Here is a 20,995-nt window from a genome sequence, read left to right as displayed (position 1 = left end):
ACAGTGAACAACAATATTCTATACTCTCATTCAGTAGTTAGTGCTCAGCTCTGTACAGTAAACATCTCAGTGTTTTGTATAGTAACCAGTCTTAAGCAGAAAAAGCACCACTCAAATTCTCACAGTGCAATTGAGAACAATAACAACAACATTCTTTATTCTTAATAAGAGTCTAGGATATTGTTGTTTTTGTTCTCAATTTCACGGTGAGAATGTATAAGCTGAATACGCTGACCATGCTGAGTGCAAGGGAAGGTCTTCAAGATTTGTTGTGCAGGGCCAGCAGCTCTTGTTTGAGAAATGTCTGGAAATATAAAAAGTTTCAAAATGAGTCTGTGGAAGTTAATCCTCATGATCAATGTTGAAATTCAAAAATCAAAAATGTGTTTTTCCTCTTGTTCCCACAACTGTATGTTTGAGCTTGTGTATGTATGTAAACAGTCTTCAAGGGTCAAAATCTACACATCATTCTGCACAGTACTTCTGTTTCTTGATTTTGAATGTGTTTACATGTACATGTATTTACATTACTTTGCAGTATTTTGTAATTGTATTTGACAGGGCCAATCAAGTTTAACCTGTGTGAGCACATGCTTTCTGCCTTAACCAGTGCAGTGGACTGTCCTTCATGGTAAACATAGATTTTCTGGACTGCAACAACTATATAAAATGTATCTTACTTTTTAGAATGTGGCGTTTGAATGCCATAGGAGAAGGCTAAGGATATAAACAACTGATACATGCTTATTTGTTCATGGTCATTTACTGGCAAGTGAGGTACGTACTAGTAGTTCTGTTCAGTAAAGATATCTAAAGTGCTAATTTACCCTCAATATATTGTTCATGTACATGTTACGATGATTAATTAATCTAGTTAATATTAGTTTGATGTTAGTGGAACTCTCTGTTGTCGTCCACGTGGAACCAAAGTACTGACAGAGGATTTCATATTTTGCATCAAAGTAATGATGCTTTCTGATTGTATGTTGCAATTGAAAGCTGACTGAACATGGCCACCAGTGAACAAGTAGGCTAAGTAACAGCCCACAACTGCAGCAACCACAAATGGAGTGCATCATCCACTGCTCTGATGATAGAGATAAGCTGGTTTCACCTCAAAGTGTTGACTCCTGGCCAGGAGTCTGAAGCTGAGTTGTCAACGTGAACTTCCACAGCAATTTACATTGCTGTTTACTGCCAAATATCCCACTTTTCATGCAGTGTGGAGAACTCTGCTCAGGGCAGCTCGGATACAAAATCATGCTCGAGTTTTGGAAGTGACAGAAGACATTCCTGAGGGACAGATTCCAGCAATCTATTAACACAGAAAGTGCTGCAGTATCTTCTCTATGAAGAAAGTTCATTGGTTGGAAAAGAAAAGCAAAGTGATGATGAGAAAGAATATAACGGTAGGAGAACACTGGGAGCAGAGCACCACAATCGGTTTATGAGATTGGCAAATCATTGCATCCTGTTTTTATTTACATTTTACACAGCGTCCCAACTGGACTGGAATTGGGGTTGTACAAGAACAATATATTTAAAGTAAAGTTAGCACTTTAGATATCTTAACTGAACAGAAATACAGAACCACTAGTAGTCAACCACGCCTGCCAATAAATGACCATGAGCAAACAAGCATGTACCAGTTGTTTATATCCTTAGCATTTTCCTATTGCATTCAAATGTTTACATTCTAAAAAGTAAGATACATTTTATATAATTATTGCAGTCCAGAAAATATGTTTACTATGAAGGACAGTCCACTGGTTGAGGCAGGAAGCATGTGCTCACACAGATTGTACTTGATTACAGACATCCTGTGAGTAGTGTGGCCTTACAAAATCCCTTTGAGTGTGTCAAAGTGTATTGCTCTTCAGCCTTGTCAAATACATTTATAAAATACTCCAAAGTAATGTAAATATAGTATTTTTGTTTTGTGTCTGTGATGCTCCCTGATGCCACAGGGATAAAAGAAAGTATATCATTTAGGCAAAAATTGTGAAAATGAAATTAAGAATTTTGACAAGATAATTTACCCTTTCAAAGTAGAGTATTTTATTCAATCTCATAACATGTCTGGAGGGGATCTTTAAGCATTGACAACTTTGAAATAAGATACTGAGGTGGTCAAGCTTAACTTGTTGTCACCCAAAATGTTCTAAGAGACAACAACATTCCAGCAGGCAAGCAATATAAAAGAGCAATTCACATATTGCTATATGGTGGGTTAGTAACATTTGAAGTTAATTAGTATTTTACCTTAGGAACCTTTAGGTACAGCAAAAGTAGGTTGAACTGGGAGGTTCCTGCCACTGCTGCTGTCATCCAGTTCAATATGGTCATCATCAGGGTCAGTCTCTCCTCCCTTTGTGTACCTATAAGTATTGATTGACATAGCCAACACTTCATTAATTATATTTTAAATTAAAATTTCCTTATACTTTTTACAATATAGCCTTGTGTAAAGTGCAGATGTTTAAAAACTATTAAAAACCACACAGTACACAATGCCAGCTTCATTTAGTAATTAATTTAGTCATTAAAAGTGGGTTATTAAGTTACTTACTTACTTAAGTTACCGTTTTACTGAATTTTACCTGGTGATATATAAATTAGATGAGTAAATTCAGGTGACGTCCTCATATTGTCTGACCCAACGACTGTAGAGTGTGTGTTACATGTCCTCATATTGTTGGGTAGCAGATGCTGTACAGTGTTAGCAGTTTCTCTAGAGTTTGGCATAATGAGCCCAGATCCTCCTGTGAATTATGTTCACTGAAACAAGTATGATCATTTGTTTATTGATAAGTCAGGATTTATAGTACAGAATATGTCTGACACTGTATTGTTGTGTTTTGTTGCAGACACCAAGTGTTCAGATCCTGACTCTACCTTCTGCAGACCAAGAAGTGAGTGAGAGATCCACTTCATCCTTCCAACAGGTAATTACACATTAATTTATTCTATTTGGAATTAAGTATATGTCTCAGTTGGCTCCAGTGCATACATGAAATGCCCTTTCACTGTATTAAAACAATCAGTTTGCGTGAAATGTTCACAATATCAATGTTAGCATTACTTGTTTGTTAATAGCTTAGCAGAAAGAAATTGGCTAGACCATTTGTTAGCTGTAACTTCCCCTTAAAGCATCAAATTGATCATTATTCTCACTAAATTCTATATGTTTAGTCCTTTCTGCTATTGTTTTTGTCCATTTAACATCTGCTGGGCAGTGTTTCACCATTACCTCCCACAGCAGCACACATATATCTTGCAGACATAGTACGGGGAGTTCATCAGAAATGCTCCCCATACTGTGTCTATAACTCCAAGCCAGATGTGTGCTATCTGGTGTGTGTGTGTGTGTGTGTGTGTGTGTGTGTGTGTGACAGCATGAGGATTGGAGGTTCTAGTTTGCTTTGATTCTTTGCATCAAAGGCAAATAGAACCTCCAATCATCACGGCAACATAAAGCAACATAAGCAGGTCTATATAAGCTGTAGAGAAACATTTGCTCAGTCCGACTCTTCAACTACTTCAAACGTGGGAAAGAAAAGCAAAGAAAAGGTTCAAGAGAGAGACGTGTGATACAGACGATATCTGTTCATCCAAGACAACAGCATTTCTCTGAGAGAAAATACCGAAGAAAATGGACTTCTCTAGCGAGCACCCAAAAGACGTGTCGGCAGAGACTTCTTCAAGAGCTAGAAGCGACAAAGGAGCAACTGAAAAAGCAGAAAACCCTGAAAGAAATGTACATCAACAGGGGAAAAGAAACAACCAGAGAGCTAGAGCGGCTGAGAAAGTACAGCGATGATGTAACTCTCAGCAACGCCAAGATAGCTACTCAGGTGAGAGATAACACCAGGCAGAAGAAGAAGAAGGACCTTCATAAAGATTATGAAGAGCTCCAAGTGGCCCATTTAATCAATGAGGAGAAGTTTCAAACTGGCCTCCAGGCGGAGAAGGACAAGAACAAGCTTCTTCAAAAAGAACTGGATCAGATCAGTCTCTCCCACAATGAGATCAGACTCAGGTATGAAACTGATGTCATTAAGGTCAGACAGCAGGTTGACACCCTTCAGCATGATCTTGTGAAGGAAATGCAGCAGAAGACAACTGTTAAAAAACAGTATGCAGAGCTGCAAATGGCACATGTACTCAGCCAGGACAACTTCACAGCCAAGCTCCAGGTGGAGGAGCAGAAGAACAAGCTTCTTCAAAAAGAACTGGATCAGATCAGTGTCTCCCACAATGAGATCAGACTCAGGTATGAAACTGATGTCATTAAAGTCAGACAGCAGGTTGACACCCTTCAGCATGATCTTGTGAAGGAAATGCAGCAGAAGACAACTGTTAAAAAACAGTATGCAGAGCTGCAAATGGCACATGTTCTCGGCCAGGACAACTTCACAGCCAAGCTCCAGGTGGAGGAGCAGAAGAACAAGCTTCTCCACGAAGAACTGGACAAGATCAGCCAAAGGTATAGAGCTGATGTCAACACTGTCAGACAGCATGCTGAGACTCTTCGACACCAGCTTCAGAAGGAAGTCCAGCAAAGAAAACCTCCTTCAACAAGAACATGAGGAGCTGAAAAAGGCCCAAACATCCAGCCATGAGAAGTTGACTGCTGAGCTCCAAGTGGAGAAGCAGAAGAACAACCTTCTCCAAGAAAAACTGGACAAGATAAGCGCTTCACAACAAGAGACCAGCCAAAGGTATGAAACTGAAGTCATCACTGTGAGACAGCAGGCTGATACTCTGCAGCAGGAGCTTGAGACGGAAGTCAAGTCTCACTCCGACACAGTGTTGAAAGGCTTGCAATGATTACCAACTTGAGGGCTGAACAGGACGACCTCCGTCACAGGATGCCCAAGGAAATCAACAAACTGCAGCAAAACACCTTGGAGAAGGAGGGATGTTATGAGAGACATCTGGAGGAGCTGAAAACTCCGCTTGACCTTCAGATCTCTCTCAACCTTGAGCTCTCCACAGAGCTTAAGGCCTTGAAAGACACTGAAGTCCCTGAGGCGAAGCCGTGCGATCAACAGGATTCCATCCCTACTCCACCGGCCCCTGAACTTCTGGAGGTGACTCAATTTCCTGAGGAGAAGCCGTGCGAGCAGCTGTCCATTGCTACTGCACCGGCCCCCGAACTTCTGGAGGTGACCCAAGTCTCTGAGGAGACTCTCCCAGGCAAAAGAAAAAAGAGTATCTGGAAAAGAGCCCGTCACTTTCTGGGACTGAGGAAACCAAAGAAGTGGAAGAAATAAGATGGCTTCAACAACTCAAGCTGTCACATTCACCATCAAACATCAACACCAAGGAGTAGTAGATACCACATGTCATCTGTGGTCGGGCATGGAGGAGGGGGGGCAGTGTTTCACCATTACCTCCCACAGCAGCACATACATATCTTGCAGACAAAGTATTGGGAGTTCATCAGAAATGCTCCCCATACTGTGTCTATGACTCCAAGCCAGGTGTGCTATCTGGTGTGTGTGTGACAGCATGATGATTGGAGGTTCTAGTTTGCTTTGATTCTTTGCATCAAAGGCAAATAGAACCTCCAATCATCACGGCAACATAAAGCAACATAAGCAGGTCTATATAAGCTGTAGAGAAACATTTGCTCAGTCCGACTCTTCAACTACTTCAAACGTGGGAAAGAAAAGCAAAGAAAAGGTTCAAGAGAGAGACGTGTGATACAGACGATATCTGTTCATCCAAGACAACAGCAGACCTGCCAACCTGTACGCATTTTGCGTAGCACGTGCGCACATCTAAATACGCTGGTACGACTCGCCCCTCTAAACTACGCAAAAAGCTGCGGACATGTGAGTTCTGTGGCAAATGTGCACGTGCGGTACTCATGTCTGACAACACGATGCAGCAGCGTGGTGAAGCAGTTTCAGCCAATCATTGTAGAAAAGCGGAGAATAACGAGTCTACCGAACCTATAGCGTAACATCCCCGCCCCCCTCCTCCCTGCCTCCTCCTGCCCTCTGCCTCCCTCTCCGTCCTCCGTTCCCCACTCGCTGCAGTTGGCGCTTAAAAAGGTAAACTGTGTGTGTGTGTGTGTGTGTGTGTGTGTGTGTGTCAGCGAACCTGCCAGCTTTTGGTAAATGTGAACCGTTACGCGTAACGTTACTTTCACTGTGGAAACATTCGAGCCGAAGTCTAAGTGAAAAAAAAAAAAAAAAAAAAGATTTGCGAGGTTTTTTTTTCTTAGCAAATCTATCGATCATGTTCCCCTAATGACCCCAATGCATCGTCAAAGAAAAAAGAAAGAAGAGGCAGCGGTGCATCTGTGTGTGTGTGTGTGTGTGTGTGTGTGTGTGTATTTTAGCCTTTATATATATCCACTGCAGATAGAGTAGGCCTGTATATAAGGAGGAATGTGATTTTTTATACAATTTAAACATGTAGCCAACAAATCGTTTGTAGATGAGGGAGACGAAGACAGGGAGGGACAGGGCAGCAGACCTGCCAAAAATTAGAGGGTCCATGTCCATAATATAGTTACCTTGGTTTGTTAACAGCATTTTCATGTTTTGAAAGTGTTTCTGTGTTCCATTGAAAGGCTGTCATGATAAGGACATAGCATTTTTTGGTTTTCTGTTGATGAGTGCAAAATGTCTATATTTTCTTTTTCTTCATTTTTTATAACCAATTTCCGGCCAGTGAATGGGGAAATTACTGCGTGCAAAGCAATGGAGTTGCAAAAGTCTGCGAAAAAAAGCCGCACAACACAAGTGGTACTCAAAATATTTTGACAAGGTTGGCAGGTCTGCAACAGCATTTCTCTGAGAGTAAATACCGAAGAAAATGGACTTCTCTAGCGAGCACCCAAAAGACATGTCTCGGCAGAGACTTCTCCAAGAGCTAGAAGCGACAAAGGAGCAACTGAAAAAGCAGAAAACCCTGAAAGAAATGTACATCAACAGGGGAAAAGAAACAACCAGAGAGCTAGAGCGGCTGAGAAAGTACAGCGATGATGTAACTCTCAGTCAGGGACATGCACATGATTATAGAGGGGCAGGGGCTCAAAGTCAGAAAAGGGCAGTATGTGCGTGCACACAGCGTGCGCCAATTTTTTTTTTTCAGGCCTTAATCTAAAATTAATAAACAAAGTACTTATAGAAAGCCAACTTCTTAGCTGTGTATCCTGTGTAGCTGTGAGTGATATGCAAATGCCATTTCTTTTGTGTCAACAAATTATTGTCAACATGAGTTTATTCACATTATCATAATACTGAGGTTTGGAAGACATGCAATTCAGCTGCAATCCCTAAAAGCAACAAAACACTGGTTTATTATTAGGCTATTTATTGTTGAAGATAAGACTTTAACATTGAACACTGAACAGTGAAACATTGAACATTGAAAAAAATACAAAAATAAATAATGGAAAGAACTTAAATGTGAAAATCAGTGTCCCTCCTTCCTCCCTTGCAGCAGGTTGCACATTAACACAGCTTTCATAACAAAAAGAAAATCATGGGAGGGCAAGTGCAAACTAGAAATACAGGCTACACATCTAAAAATCTGACAAAACCAAGACATAACTTCTGTGACTGCTACTGTGAATGTTAGCAGGAACAGCAATGTTTACAACAGCAAAGTCACAACAAACTCAATATCTGGAAGAAGTGTAAGATTTGTGGCAAGATAAACAGCCTACACAGACAGCTGTCATATTAGATTATTCTTAACTCTCATTAACAAGCAGTTAGCTTAACAAGCACAAATGGGTGCTTTTCTGAAATATGACTCATATTTAAGCACGTTGAATAAGTGGAAGGCGACTTGTTAGCCCCCACAAGGAAGTTATGTTAATGGATTTATAACTCACAAAGGTTCAAGTTGTTCCACTGTCACGTCTCATCTATGTGCGTGGTGGAGTTCTCGATGAGGCAGCGGCTTCATTCTCTCTCTCTCTCGCTCTCAAATTCAAATTCAAATTCAAATTCAACGGGGCTTTATTGGCATGAAAGTTTAACAACAATGTTGCCAAAGCATCTGTCCAAACACTCGGACAGAACATAACAACATAAACACAACACCAAGATTGATTTACATTAATTATATATACAGTATATACAGTGTGTGTGTGTGTCGTGGTCACAGTCATGTCTTTTATCTAGTAACATATACATTTAGATATTGTCATTTCCTGTTTTATTTTGAAGTTTTACCTTCATGTGTTTTCATTTCCTCCTGTTGTGTGATTTCCCGCCCTTTTTCTGTGTCCAGCCTTCCAGTCTCTCCTCGTGTCTCCTGCTGGTTTTAATACTTTGTATTTTTGGACTTTGCTCTTCTTGGTTTTTGGTTTATATCATTTCTGGATTTTTGCTTTTTGATCAAAGCTTTTTGTTCTTGTTCCCATCTGTTTCTGATCTACATTTGAACATGTTAATTCTTCCTGTATCAGTCGACTCAGTTGTTAAACTGATCAAACATGAATCAGATAAAAACACAATGATCAGAAACTCTTAATGAGCTGAACAAATCAAGATCAAATCCATGGAGGACGGCAGCAGGAAGCTGCTCGGAGCTGCAGATAATATTTGATCATTAACGAGCGGAGAGTCAGATTCTGTGGTGATGGTTCACTGACACAAAGCTTTAACTCCAGTCAAAGTACTAATACAGACAAATACTCTGTTCAAATATTACTCAAGTAAAAATAAAGTACTATCAAAAGTACTCATGAAGCAGAAGATTTTCAGTCTTTATAATAAATTTATTATCAGACTTTGATTCCTGATGAATGATGACTGAGATTCATCAACAACATTTAATAAACTGATCGTGTGTGTGTGTGTGTGTGTACAGACGAGGCAGAGTCGGTCGATTTGTTTCATTTATTGATCATTGATCAGGTAACAGCTCTTCTTTCTGGTCCATCAGCTTTCTGTCACATTAAATAAAGGATCAGACTTGAAGCTTCAGTCGTCTGGAGGATTCAGTGCAAAGACAAACTGACGCTGTGAACACGTAAAGTGCTGAAGCTCCTTCAGTCTGATCAGCAGTGTGAAGGAGAGACGATCGATCAATCGATCGATCGATCGATCGATGGATCGATGGAACTGTTCAATACTGTAGTGTGCTGTCAGGAGCTGATGAGGTATTTCACTGCTTCACACTCAAACACAAAACAAATCTGCTCTTTTATCACCTTTTCTTAAAAAAACTATAAAATCAATCAACTGTTCTTCTGCTTGCAGCACGGAGCACTCTGATTGGCTGTTAACTCTACAGGAAACAGTGATGCTGTTTCAGCTACACATATAAATAAAAACTCTGACACGAAGAATAAAAACGGAATCAAACGTTTTTTTAAAAATCGATGTTTGCAGTCGAGCCGCCGGCTGTTTGAGACGATCAGGACAAACAGACTGAAGGAAGACGGCGTCAGTCAGGTTTCTTTAACACTCGGTCTGGGCGGCGGCGGCGAGCAGCGAGCGGCTCGCCGCCGCCGCAGGAAATCATTTGCATTGACTGGCATGAGGCAGCAGGTGACTCCGCCCACAGTATTTAGATCAGTATGACATCACAGCAGGTGAGGAGGGGCGTCTCCTCCACTGCAGGTCAAGTCCAGGCTGAAGCTCCAGCCTCAAACAGATCACGTGATCACGTGATCACATGACACTCTCCCTCACAGACCCCTCCCCCTCCGCCGCTCCTCTCGAGCTCAGCGTGGGGACATTGATGGCGACGTCTCTCCGTCTCACCGAGTTGTCTTTGGAGTGATAGTCGTCACTCTGGTCCTTCGCAAAGTTCACAAACACCTGAAGCAAGAAAAGCAAGGTGAGACAGGAGACGGGTGAGACACGAGACAGACAGGAGACAGGTGACAGGTGTGTGACAGGTGGGTGTACCTGGTCAGGTGTGTGCTAGTGTGTGTCAGGTGTGTGTACCTGGTCCAGAGTGGTCTGGGTGACGGAGTAGTCTTCGATCCTGAGCGTGTGTTTGTTTTTGGCGAGGATGGAGAAGATGTGAGCGAGGGAGGTGAGCGATGAGGGCAGCTGGTACTGCAGCATGTTCCTGTGCTTCTCCTTCAGCGTGCTGCCGCTCAGCTCGCTCTCGATGAACTTCATGACGGGCAGCAGGTCGGGGTTGTGTCCCGCCACCCGCAAGATGATGGTGTACCCATCACCAAACCTAATGCAAAAAAACATCGATTTAAGGAGGTGCTTCACAGCCACATCACATGTATGAAGAGTATTTATCCTCTCAGATCAATAATTCAAACTAATATTCGATTTTTTTTGCTGAAACGGCTCAAAGTCGCTCTGAGTGACGTGTCACACTGTAGCGCCCCCCAGTGGTTACAGTATGTCACTGTTACCTGTTCTTCAGGTGCTGGACGCTGCCGAGACATCTGAACCTGCCGTTCACCATGATGGCCATCCTGGTGCACAGAGCCTCACACTCCTCCATACTACACACACACACACACACACACACACACAGTTAATATACACAAAGTCAACTCAAGACTTAAACTGATGACAGAGAGTCTCACCTGTGTGAGGTGAGGACAGAGTCCCACCTGTGTGAGGTGAGGACAGAGTCCCACCTGTGTGAGGTGAGGACAGAGAGTCTCACCTGTGTGAGGAGAGGACAGAGTCCCACCTGTGTGAGGAGAGGACAGAGTCCCACCTGTGTGAGGTGAGGACAGAGAGTCTCACCTGTGTGAGGAGAGGACAGAGTCCCACCTGTGTGAGGTGAGGACAGAGTCCCACCTGTGTGAGGAGAGGACAGAGAGTCTCACCTGTGTGAGGAGAGGACAGAGTCCCACCTGTGTGAGGAGAGGACAGAGTCTCACCTGTGTGAGGTGAGGACGACGGAGCGTCCCTCCTTAATGACGCTGTGGATGCAGTTCCAGAGGGCGCGGCGAGCTTTGGGGTCCATGCCGGTCGTGGGCTCGTCCTGTAACGAGGAGGACAGCCAGGTTGAGGTTGGCCCACAGGTGGAGCAGGAAGCAGAGGGTGAAGGTGAGAAGGAGGAGGAGAGGCATCACTCTTCTTCTTCTGTGGTTTATGTCTCTGACCTGCTCTGTCTTTCTTCTTCTCTCCTCAGTAAATAGCAGCAGCTCCTTTTAATCCTGTGTTATATAACCCCCCCAACCTGACCTCCACCCCCCCGCCTCCAAATCCTGCTGTTAACACCTCAGCTGCTCTCTGATTGGCTGACAGAGCTCTGATGCTGTTGTGTAACTTTGCTTCAAAACACAGCTGCACTGTAAAACACTTGTGACTGTAAATATGTTGTCAAAAAAACTACAAGTCACATGACCTCTGACACTGATGGAGGACAGGAAGTCAGACATGTTGATGAGGTGATTACAGTGCAGTGTGTTCACACCTGTTTCTACACAAACAAAGAACTTCATGTTCAAACAGCTGCTAAATGTTGGCAGGTAAGACTTTAGCACTTTAGACACAGAAGCAGACAGGCTGGTACAGCCATGCTGCCACAAACTGACACTTTTTACAAGGAGACAAACAACTTCAGGTTTTCATTTGATGCTGAATTTACAAGAAGGAGACAATGACTTAGAATCTGTCAGAGACAGAGTTTCACAACGGTTATAAAGTTTGTTTTAACTCAACAACTCTTAAAATCACTACATTTGTTAATGGGGTCTGGTGATAGAAACAGACTGTGTTCACAGACATCTGCTGCTAACACTGACAGGCTACTAGCTCTGTGTGTGTGTGTTACCAGGAAGACGACAGGTGGTGCTCCGATTAGAGACATGGCCGTGGACAGCTTCCTCATGTTTCCTCCGCTGTAACTTCCTGCTGCTTTGTCAGCGTACTTCACCAGGCCCAGCTTCCTGACGCCCCACTCTGCCACCTGCCAATCAAACATCAGCACCATCACTGGATCGTTCTCTTCTTCTGTGGTTCCTGTGTGACCTGTGCAGTGTACAGTTTGTAGTGGTGTGTGTGTTTTCAGACTCACGTCACACACTTCCTTCTCAGGGACTCCTCTGAGGACGGCGTACAGCTCCAGGTGTTCTCTACCTGTCAGCAGCTCGTTGATGGAGTCAAACTGAGGACAGTAACCCATGTTCTGATGGACCTGATCGATCTCCCTCAGGATGCTGCGCACGCACACACACACACACACACACACACACACACACACACACACACACAGGATGATGATATATGGAGGAGGGGCAGAAGGCCCTGCAGGGTCCCTGAGCCACAGGTTGAGAACCTCCTGCAGCTCTCAGATTAAATAATGAAGCAACACTTTCTGTTAATTAATGAGCTTAACGAGGAACAGAGTAGAGCTGCTGAGCTCAGATTAGAAACACGGTCAGGCTCATTGTTTACACTCAACAACACATTAACGACAATCAATATCAGACAGATGATTCGTTACTCTGATCATAAAACACATCGAAGAGGTTCACTGTGAATCATCAGCAGATCAATAATTCATATGATGACACATTCACAGATCTGTGTACGCTGGAGATGACTACAAGAACATTTACACCATTAAATATACAGTTGCAATCAAAATTAATCAACCCCGACTGCAAATTAGGTTTATTGGCAAAATGTACAAACTAGCAGCTGTTTGCAATAAACAAATCAAACAAGAACAATTTAAATAGCTCCAGTTTTGTTTCATCGCTCCACAGAACAGAATCCCAAAACCTCTTTGGCTTATTTATATAGTTTTGAGCAAATTGGAGACGACTTTTCTTGTGCTTTTGGGTCAGTAGTGGTGTACATCTTGGAGTTCGGGCATGGAGCCCTTCAGCGTTTAGTATGCGCCTTACTGTGGAAACTGAAACCTCAGTGCCTGTTGCCACCAAATCTTGCTGCAGGTCTTTTGCAGTCAGTCGAGGGTTTTTGACCACCTGCCTCCTCAGGACTCTGGTGGCAGCTGTTGATAGCTTCCTCTTTCTGCCACGTCCAGGTTGTGTAGCCACTGTTCCGTTAACTTTAAACTTGGCAACTATGCTTCAAACTGTATCTCTAGGAACATTCAGTGCCTTAACTATCTTTTTGTATCCTTTTCCTTGTTTGTGCAAGGCAATGATCTCTTCTCTGGACAATTCTCTTGACTCAGCCATATTTTTAACATGCAATGAAACGTCACCGTCAACAGTCCAGGTGTTTGAGGTGTTCTATCTCAAGCACACTTGAGGCAACGAATGAAGCCCTTGATTGGTTGCATCAGGTGTGCTTGAGACCACACCTGATTTGTAAATGTGTGCTCTTATGAGGAATTCTATTCAGGGGGTTGAATATTTTTGAGACTGCAGTAGTCATTGAAAGTAGGATTTAGTGTTGAATTTGGGTAAAATCCTTGTAATATTAATGGTATTTAACTATTTAAACTGTTCTTGTGTAATTTGTTTATTGCAAACACCTGAAAAATGTAAATTTTTGCCAATGAACCTAAAATGCAATGGGGGTTGAATAATTTTGTTTGCAACTGTGTGTGTATATATATATATATATATATATATATATACACACTGTATAATATATACATATATACACTGTATATATATATATATATATACACACACTGTATAATACACATATATATATTATACAGTCTGTGTGTGTATATATATATATATATATATATATACATATATATACACACAGCATATATATATACACACTGTATAATACACACATATATATTAAACTCACAGACTCAGAAATAATTAATAAATTATAACAACAACTAAATAATATAATTGAATAAAATAAAATGATTAAATAATTATTAATTAAATGTGTTCATTGAATTAATATCTGAGTAAAGTTTAAACTGACTGAATGTTTGTTTCAGTTTTTAATCCTCAGATTAAATGTGCAGCAACCAGGGCACAGACAGACCTCAGGTCAGCGGCACGTCCACACACACCCTGAACACACACTCACACACGCACGCACGCTCGCTCGCGCGCGCACACACACACACACACACACACACACACACACACACACACACAGAGTCACATACACACTCACTCACAAACACAAACACAGCAATTAACTCTGTCGGGCTCCTCGCTGCCTCTGAGTTCATACACGGCTGTTTATCTGAGGTCTGCAGATCAGCTGATCTGAGGTCTGCAGGTGTGTGACCTTTGACCTCACCTCTTCCCAGCCAGGAAGGCCTCTCCGCTGGTCACCAGAGTGTCTCCTGTCAGCATCTTAAAGGTCGTCGTCTTTCCTGCTCCGTTCACACCGAGCAGCCCGAAACACTGAACACACACACACACACACACACACACACACACACACACACACAGGTCAGGTTATTACTGATCACATGAATGATTATTGATTATTGATTATTGGAGGAGTCTCACCTCTCCAGGTGGAATCCCCACACACAGTCGATCCACCGCTGGCTTCTGCTTCCTCTTAAACACCTGCAGGACAGGTGAGACCAGGTTTCACTTCCTGTGATGTCACATGTCAACAACAACATAACGGGCTGTGTCTGTGTGTGTACCTTGGTGAGCTGTCTCAGCTCCAGGATGTCTCCGTGTCCGAGGCCGTGGACGATCCTCTGTCTCTCTCGGGCCACGTCCTCGTCCTCCTCACCCAGAGCTCCTAGTTTAGTGAGTGTACTGACAGACCTGCGCACACACACACACACACACACACACACACACACACACACACACACACACACACACAATACTGTTGATCTTCTGTGTGTAAGTTGCAGTTTGTTCTGCTGCCCCCAAGTGGACATCAAGTGCATACCACAGCAGCTTTAAATCCTCCAACAGATTTTAACAAGTGTGCGTGTGTGTGTGTGTGTGTGTATGTACCTGGGTTTGATGAAGAATCGGTACTGGATGAGGATGGTGATGATGAAGAAGACCACACCCTCCACAGCCATGGCAAACAGGTTCTTCCCCACCATGTCCCACTCCAGAGGAGAGCGGAACCTGTTCTCACCTGAGACACATCACACAACACTCAGCAGCCAATCAGCAGTGAGGAACACAGCAGGAACTTATCAAAATAAAAGTGTGATAAAACGTCATGTCTGTAAACCTGAAACAACACGCAGAGCAAAGCATGATGGGAAACTACATGACTCGCTGAAATTAGAGTTGTTCCGATTCCGATGCCAGTATCGGAAATGCCTCCGATACTGCCGAAAATGCCGGCATCGGTATCGGCGAGTACTGGAGTCCAGGCACCGATCCGATACCACGTAATTTATTAGCCTAGAAATAGGAATCTATTTACCGGTTAGCTCCGTTAGCTCCGAGATTCCACCGGATATGTGTCCGCTGCATTACGGCTCCGGTACGGTTTGGCTCCGTCGTCCTCGTCCGGCAACCCCCACCAGCTGTGTTTTGAGTCCGCCACAGCGCAGCTCCACCGAACAGCTGGAGTTACGAAACCGAGGAATTCCCGCGATAATTACATAATCACGCACGACCGCAGTTATATGTATGTGTTATAAACAAAACAACACGAAGTGTTCCCGACTGAAGGATTAGAAGAAGAGCGCATATTTGTCTCTTATTTGAGGTTTTTGTGCTTGTATCAACACGGAGTGTTTTATTTTGAAAATTAACCGGATGTCGTGTTGTTATTTCGTGTCTGACTTCCTGTCTGCTCTGTGCTGAATTCGGCTTTATACTGTTCTATTTAAAAATAAATGGCTTTCATTTGCTGTATTCATTCATGTTTTACAAAAGGGTTTAACCTGAGCCAGGCCTTACCACAATGATAATCATATCACAGTCATGCAGGTGTAGTATGATATATATATTTTTTTATAACACACTGGTATCGGTATCGGTACTCGTATCGGCCGATACCCGCAGCATAAGTATCGGAATCGGTATCGGGAGGGAAAGATGGTATCGGAACATCTCTAACTGAAATCAGACCAATCAGAGCCTGACATCAGACTCAGAGCAGCCAATAAGAAGACCAGCTGCATGTCACCTGACTCACATTCTGTTATTCTGAAAATAAAACACTATGACTTTTCAAAATAAAACATGTCCGTCTTCAGGATGTTGATGACTGGATTTTCAAAATAAGGTACAGAATATGTGAATGTTACCAAATCTTTCGAGGGCGTCAGCCATCGCCTGGTTCTTCACCATGTCGATGAGTCCTCGACCGAGACAGAAGTGAGGGAAGATGAGGAGGACGTTCTTCAGGATGTCGTTGATTCCTCCGATTTCCTACAAACAGGAAGTGACATCATACGGTCAGTTTAAGTCTGGTCTGTAAATGACAGCCCCGGTCGATCTGGGTGGTGACTCACGTTGTTTCCAAACAGCTCCATGACGAAGGTGGAGATGCTGCCGTTGATGCCGATGAGGATGTTGACGCTGGTGAGGACGACGTACGCCGTGCTGGGGATCTTAAAGAAGAATGAGGCCGGGTACATCAGAGGAGTGATGGACCAGCTAGAGGCAGAGCAGAGGGACACGTTACTACACTGTACAACTACACTGTACTACTGCACTGTACTACTACACTGTACTACTGTACTGTACTACTGCACTGTACTACTACACTGTACTACTGTACTGTACTACTACACTGTGCTACTGCACTGTACTACTACACTGTACTACACTGTACTAGTGTACTGTACTACTACACTGTGCTACTGCACTGTACTACTGCACTGTACTACTACACTGTACTACACTGTAATACTGTACTGTACTACTACACTGTGCTACACTGTACTACTGCACTGTACTACTACACTGTACTACACTGTACTACTGTACTGTACTACTACACTGTGCTACTGCACTGTACTACTGCACTGTACTACTGCACTGTACTACTACACTGTACTACACTGTACTACTGTACTGTACTACTACACTGTACAACTACACTGTACTACACTGTACTACTGCACTGTACTACTACACTGTACTACTACACTGTACAACTACACTGTACTACACTGTACTACTGCACTGTACTACACTGTACTACTGCACTGTACTACTACACTGTACTACACTGTACTACTGTACTGTACTACTACACTGTGCTACTGCACTGTACTACTACACTGTACTACTACATTGTACTACTGCACTGTACTACTGTACTACTGTACTACACTGTACTACTACACTGTATTACTGCACTGTACTACTACACTGTACTACACTGTACTACTGCACTGTACTACACTGTACTACTACACTGTACCACTACACTGTACTACTGCACTGTACTACTACACTGTACTACACTGTACTACTGTACTGTACTACACTGTATCACTGTACTGCACTGTACTACTGCACTGTACTACTACACTGTACTACTGCACTGTACTACACTGTACTACTGTACTGTACTACTACACTATGCTACACTGTACTACTGCACTGTACTACTACACTGTACTACACTGTACTACTGTACTGTACTACTACACTGTGCTACTGCACTGTACTACTGCACTGTACTACACTGTACTACTACACTGTACCACTACACTGTACTACTGCACTGTACTACTACACTGTACTACACTGTACTACTGTACTGTACTACACTGTACCACTGTACTGCACTGTACTACTGCACTGTACTACTACACTGTACTACTGCACTGTACTACACTGTACTACTGTACTGTACTACTACACTGTGCTACTGCACTGTACTACTGCACTGTACTACTACACTGTACTACTGCACTGTACTACACTGTACTACTGTACTACACTGTACTACTACACTGTATTACTGCACTGTACTACTACACTGTACTACACTGTACTACTACACTGTACTACACTGTACTACTGCACTGTACTACACTGTACTACTACACTGTACCACTACACTGTACTACTGCACTGTACTACTACACTGTACTACACTGTACTACTGTACTGTACTACACTGTATCACTGTACTGCACTGTACTACTGCACTGTACTACTACACTGTACTACTGCACTGTACTACACTATACTACTGTACTGTACTACTACACTATGCTACACTGTACTACTGCACTGTACTACTACACTGCACTACACTGTACTACTGTACTGTACTACTACACTGTGCTACTGCACTGTACTACTGCACTGTACTACTGCACTGTACTACTGCACTGAACTACACTGTACTACTGTACTACACTGTACTACTACACTGTATTACTGCACTGTACTACTACACTGTACCACTACACTGTACTACTGCACTGTACTACTACACTGTACTACACTGTACTACTGTACTGTACTACACTGTACCACTGTACTACACTGTACTAATGTACTGTACTACTACACTGTGCTACTGCACTGTACTACTGCACTGTACTACACTGTACTACTACACTGTACTACACTGTACTACACTGTACTACTGTACTGTACTACTACAGTGTGCTACTGCACTGTACTACTGCACTGTACTACACTGTACTACTACACTGTACTACTGCACTGTACTACTACACTGTACTACTACACTGTACAACTACACTGTACTACACTGTACTACTGCACTGTACTGTACTACTACACTGTACTACTGCACTGTACTACTACACTGTACTACACTGTACTACTGCACTGTACTACTACACTGTACTACACTGTACTACTGCACTGTACTACACTGTACTACTACACTGTACCACTACACTGTACTACTGCACTGTACTACTACACTGTACTACACTGTACTACTGTACTGTACTACACTGTACCACTGTACTGCACTGTACTACTGCACTGTACTACTACACTGTACTACTGCACTGTACTACTACACTGTGCTACACTGTACTACTGAACTGTACTACTACACTGTACTACACTGTACTACTGTACTGTACTACTACACTGTGCTACTGCACTGTACTACTGCACTGTACTACACTGTACTACTACACTGTACTACACTGTACTACTGCACTGTACTACTACACTGTACTACTGCACTGTACTACTGTACTGTACTACTACACTGTGCTACTGCACTGTACTACTGCACTGTACTACTGCACTGAACTACACTGTACTACTGTACTACACTGTACTACTACACTGTATTACTGCACTGTACTACTGCACTGTACTACACTGTACTACTGTACTACACTCTACTACTACACTGTATTACTGCACTGTATTACTGCACTGTACTACACTGTACTACACTGTACTACTACACTGTACCACTACACTGTACTACTGCACTGTACTACTACACTGTACTACACTGTACTACTGTACTGTACTGCACTGTACTACTGCACTGTACTACTACACTGTACTACTGCACTGTACTACACTGTACTACACTACTACACTATGCTACACTGTACTACTGCACTGTACTACTACACTGTACTACACTGTACTACTGTACTGTACTACTACACTGTGCTACTGCACTGTACTACTACACTGTACTACACTGTACTACTGTACTGTGCTACACTGTACCACTGTACTGCACTGTACTACTGCACTGTACTACTACACTGTACTACTGCACTGTACTACACTGTACTACTGTACTGTACTACTACACTGTGCTACACTGTACTACTGCACTGTACTACTACACTGTACTACACTGTACTACTGTACTGTACTACTACACTGTGCTACTGCACTGTACTACTGCACTGTACTACACTGTACTACTACACTGTACTACTGCACTGTACTACACTGTACTACTGCACTACACTGTACTACTACACTGTATTACTGCACTGTACTACTAAACTGTACTACACTGTACTACTACACTGTACTACACTGTACTACTGCACTGTACTACACTGTACTACTACACTGTACCACTACACTGTACTACTGCACTGTACTACTACACTGTACTACACTGTACTACTGTACTGTACTACACTGTATCACTGTACTGCACTGTACTACTGCACTGTACTACTACACTGTACTACTGCACTGTACTACACTGTACTACTGTACTGTACTACTACACTGTGCTACACTGTACTACTGTACTGTACTACTACACTGTGCTACTGCACTGTACTACTACACTGTACCACTACACTGTACTACTGCACTGTACTACTACACTGTACTCCTACACTGTACTACACTGTACTACTGTACTGTACTACACTGTACCACTGTACTACACTGTACTAATGTACTGTACTACTACACTGTGCTACTGCACTGTACTACTGCACTGTACTACACTGTACTACTACACTGTACTACACTGCACTACACTGTACTACTGTACTGTACTACTACAGTGTGCTACTGCACTGTACTACTGCACTGTACTACACTGTACTACTACACTGTACTACTGCACTGTACTACTACACTGTACTACTACACTGTACAACTACACTGTACTACACTGTACTACTGCACTGTACTGTACTACTACACTGTACTACTGCACTGTACTACTACACTGTACTACACTGTACTACTGCACTGTACTACTACACTGTACTACACTGTACTACTGCACTGTACTACACTGTACTACTACACTGTACCACTACACTGTACTACTGCACTGTACTACTACACTGTACTACACTGTACTACTGTACTGTACTACACTGTACCACTGTACTGCACTGTACTACTGCACTGTACTACTACACTGTACTACTGCACTGTACTACTACACTGTGCTACACTGTACTACTGAACTGTACTACTACACTGTACTACACTGTACTACTGTACTGTACTACTACACTGTGCTACTGCACTGTACTACTGCACTGTACTACACTGTACTACTACACTGTACTACACTGTACTACTGCACTGTACTACTACACTGTACTACTGCACTGTACTACTACACTGTACTACTACACTGTACAACTACACTGTACTACACTGTACTACTGCACTGAACTACTACACTGTACTACTACACTGTACAACTACACTGTACTACACTGTACTACTGCACTGTAC

The 20,995-nt window shown here is 42.7% G+C and overlaps 1 protein-coding gene across 2 annotated transcripts in view; it reads right to left on the bottom strand.

Annotated features, from left to right (window-relative positions):
* Window positions 1–8,855: 8,855 nt before the first annotated feature.
* Window positions 8,856–20,995, bottom strand: part of abca1b (ATP-binding cassette, sub-family A (ABC1), member 1B) — a 43,105-nt gene continuing 30,965 nt past the window's right edge. For both annotated transcript variants that reach the window (XM_084353706.1, XM_084353707.1), the window contains 12 exons: window positions 16,309–16,453; window positions 16,102–16,225; window positions 14,843–14,972; window positions 14,518–14,644; window positions 14,372–14,434; window positions 14,157–14,263; window positions 11,980–12,121; window positions 11,737–11,871; window positions 10,838–10,941; window positions 10,358–10,450; window positions 9,927–10,170; window positions 8,856–9,797 (listed from right to left, as the gene is read on the bottom strand). In XM_084353706.1, coding sequence (XP_084209832.1) covers window positions 9,648–9,797; window positions 9,927–10,170; window positions 10,358–10,450; window positions 10,838–10,941; window positions 11,737–11,871; window positions 11,980–12,121; window positions 14,157–14,263; window positions 14,372–14,434; window positions 14,518–14,644; window positions 14,843–14,972; window positions 16,102–16,225; window positions 16,309–16,453 — 1,564 coding nt within the window. In that variant the 3' untranslated portion in view covers window positions 8,856–9,647. The remainder of the gene's footprint in view (window positions 9,798–9,926; window positions 10,171–10,357; window positions 10,451–10,837; window positions 10,942–11,736; window positions 11,872–11,979; window positions 12,122–14,156; window positions 14,264–14,371; window positions 14,435–14,517; window positions 14,645–14,842; window positions 14,973–16,101; window positions 16,226–16,308; window positions 16,454–20,995) is intronic.

This window comes from Pagrus pagrus, assembly GCF_965226575.1.
Source record: "Pagrus pagrus genome assembly, chromosome: 5".
NCBI classification, from domain to species: domain Eukaryota; kingdom Metazoa; phylum Chordata; class Actinopteri; order Spariformes; family Sparidae; genus Pagrus; species Pagrus pagrus.
The sequence above is the reverse complement of the archived record's forward strand: the minus strand, read 5'-3'. Positions and strand labels throughout refer to the sequence as shown.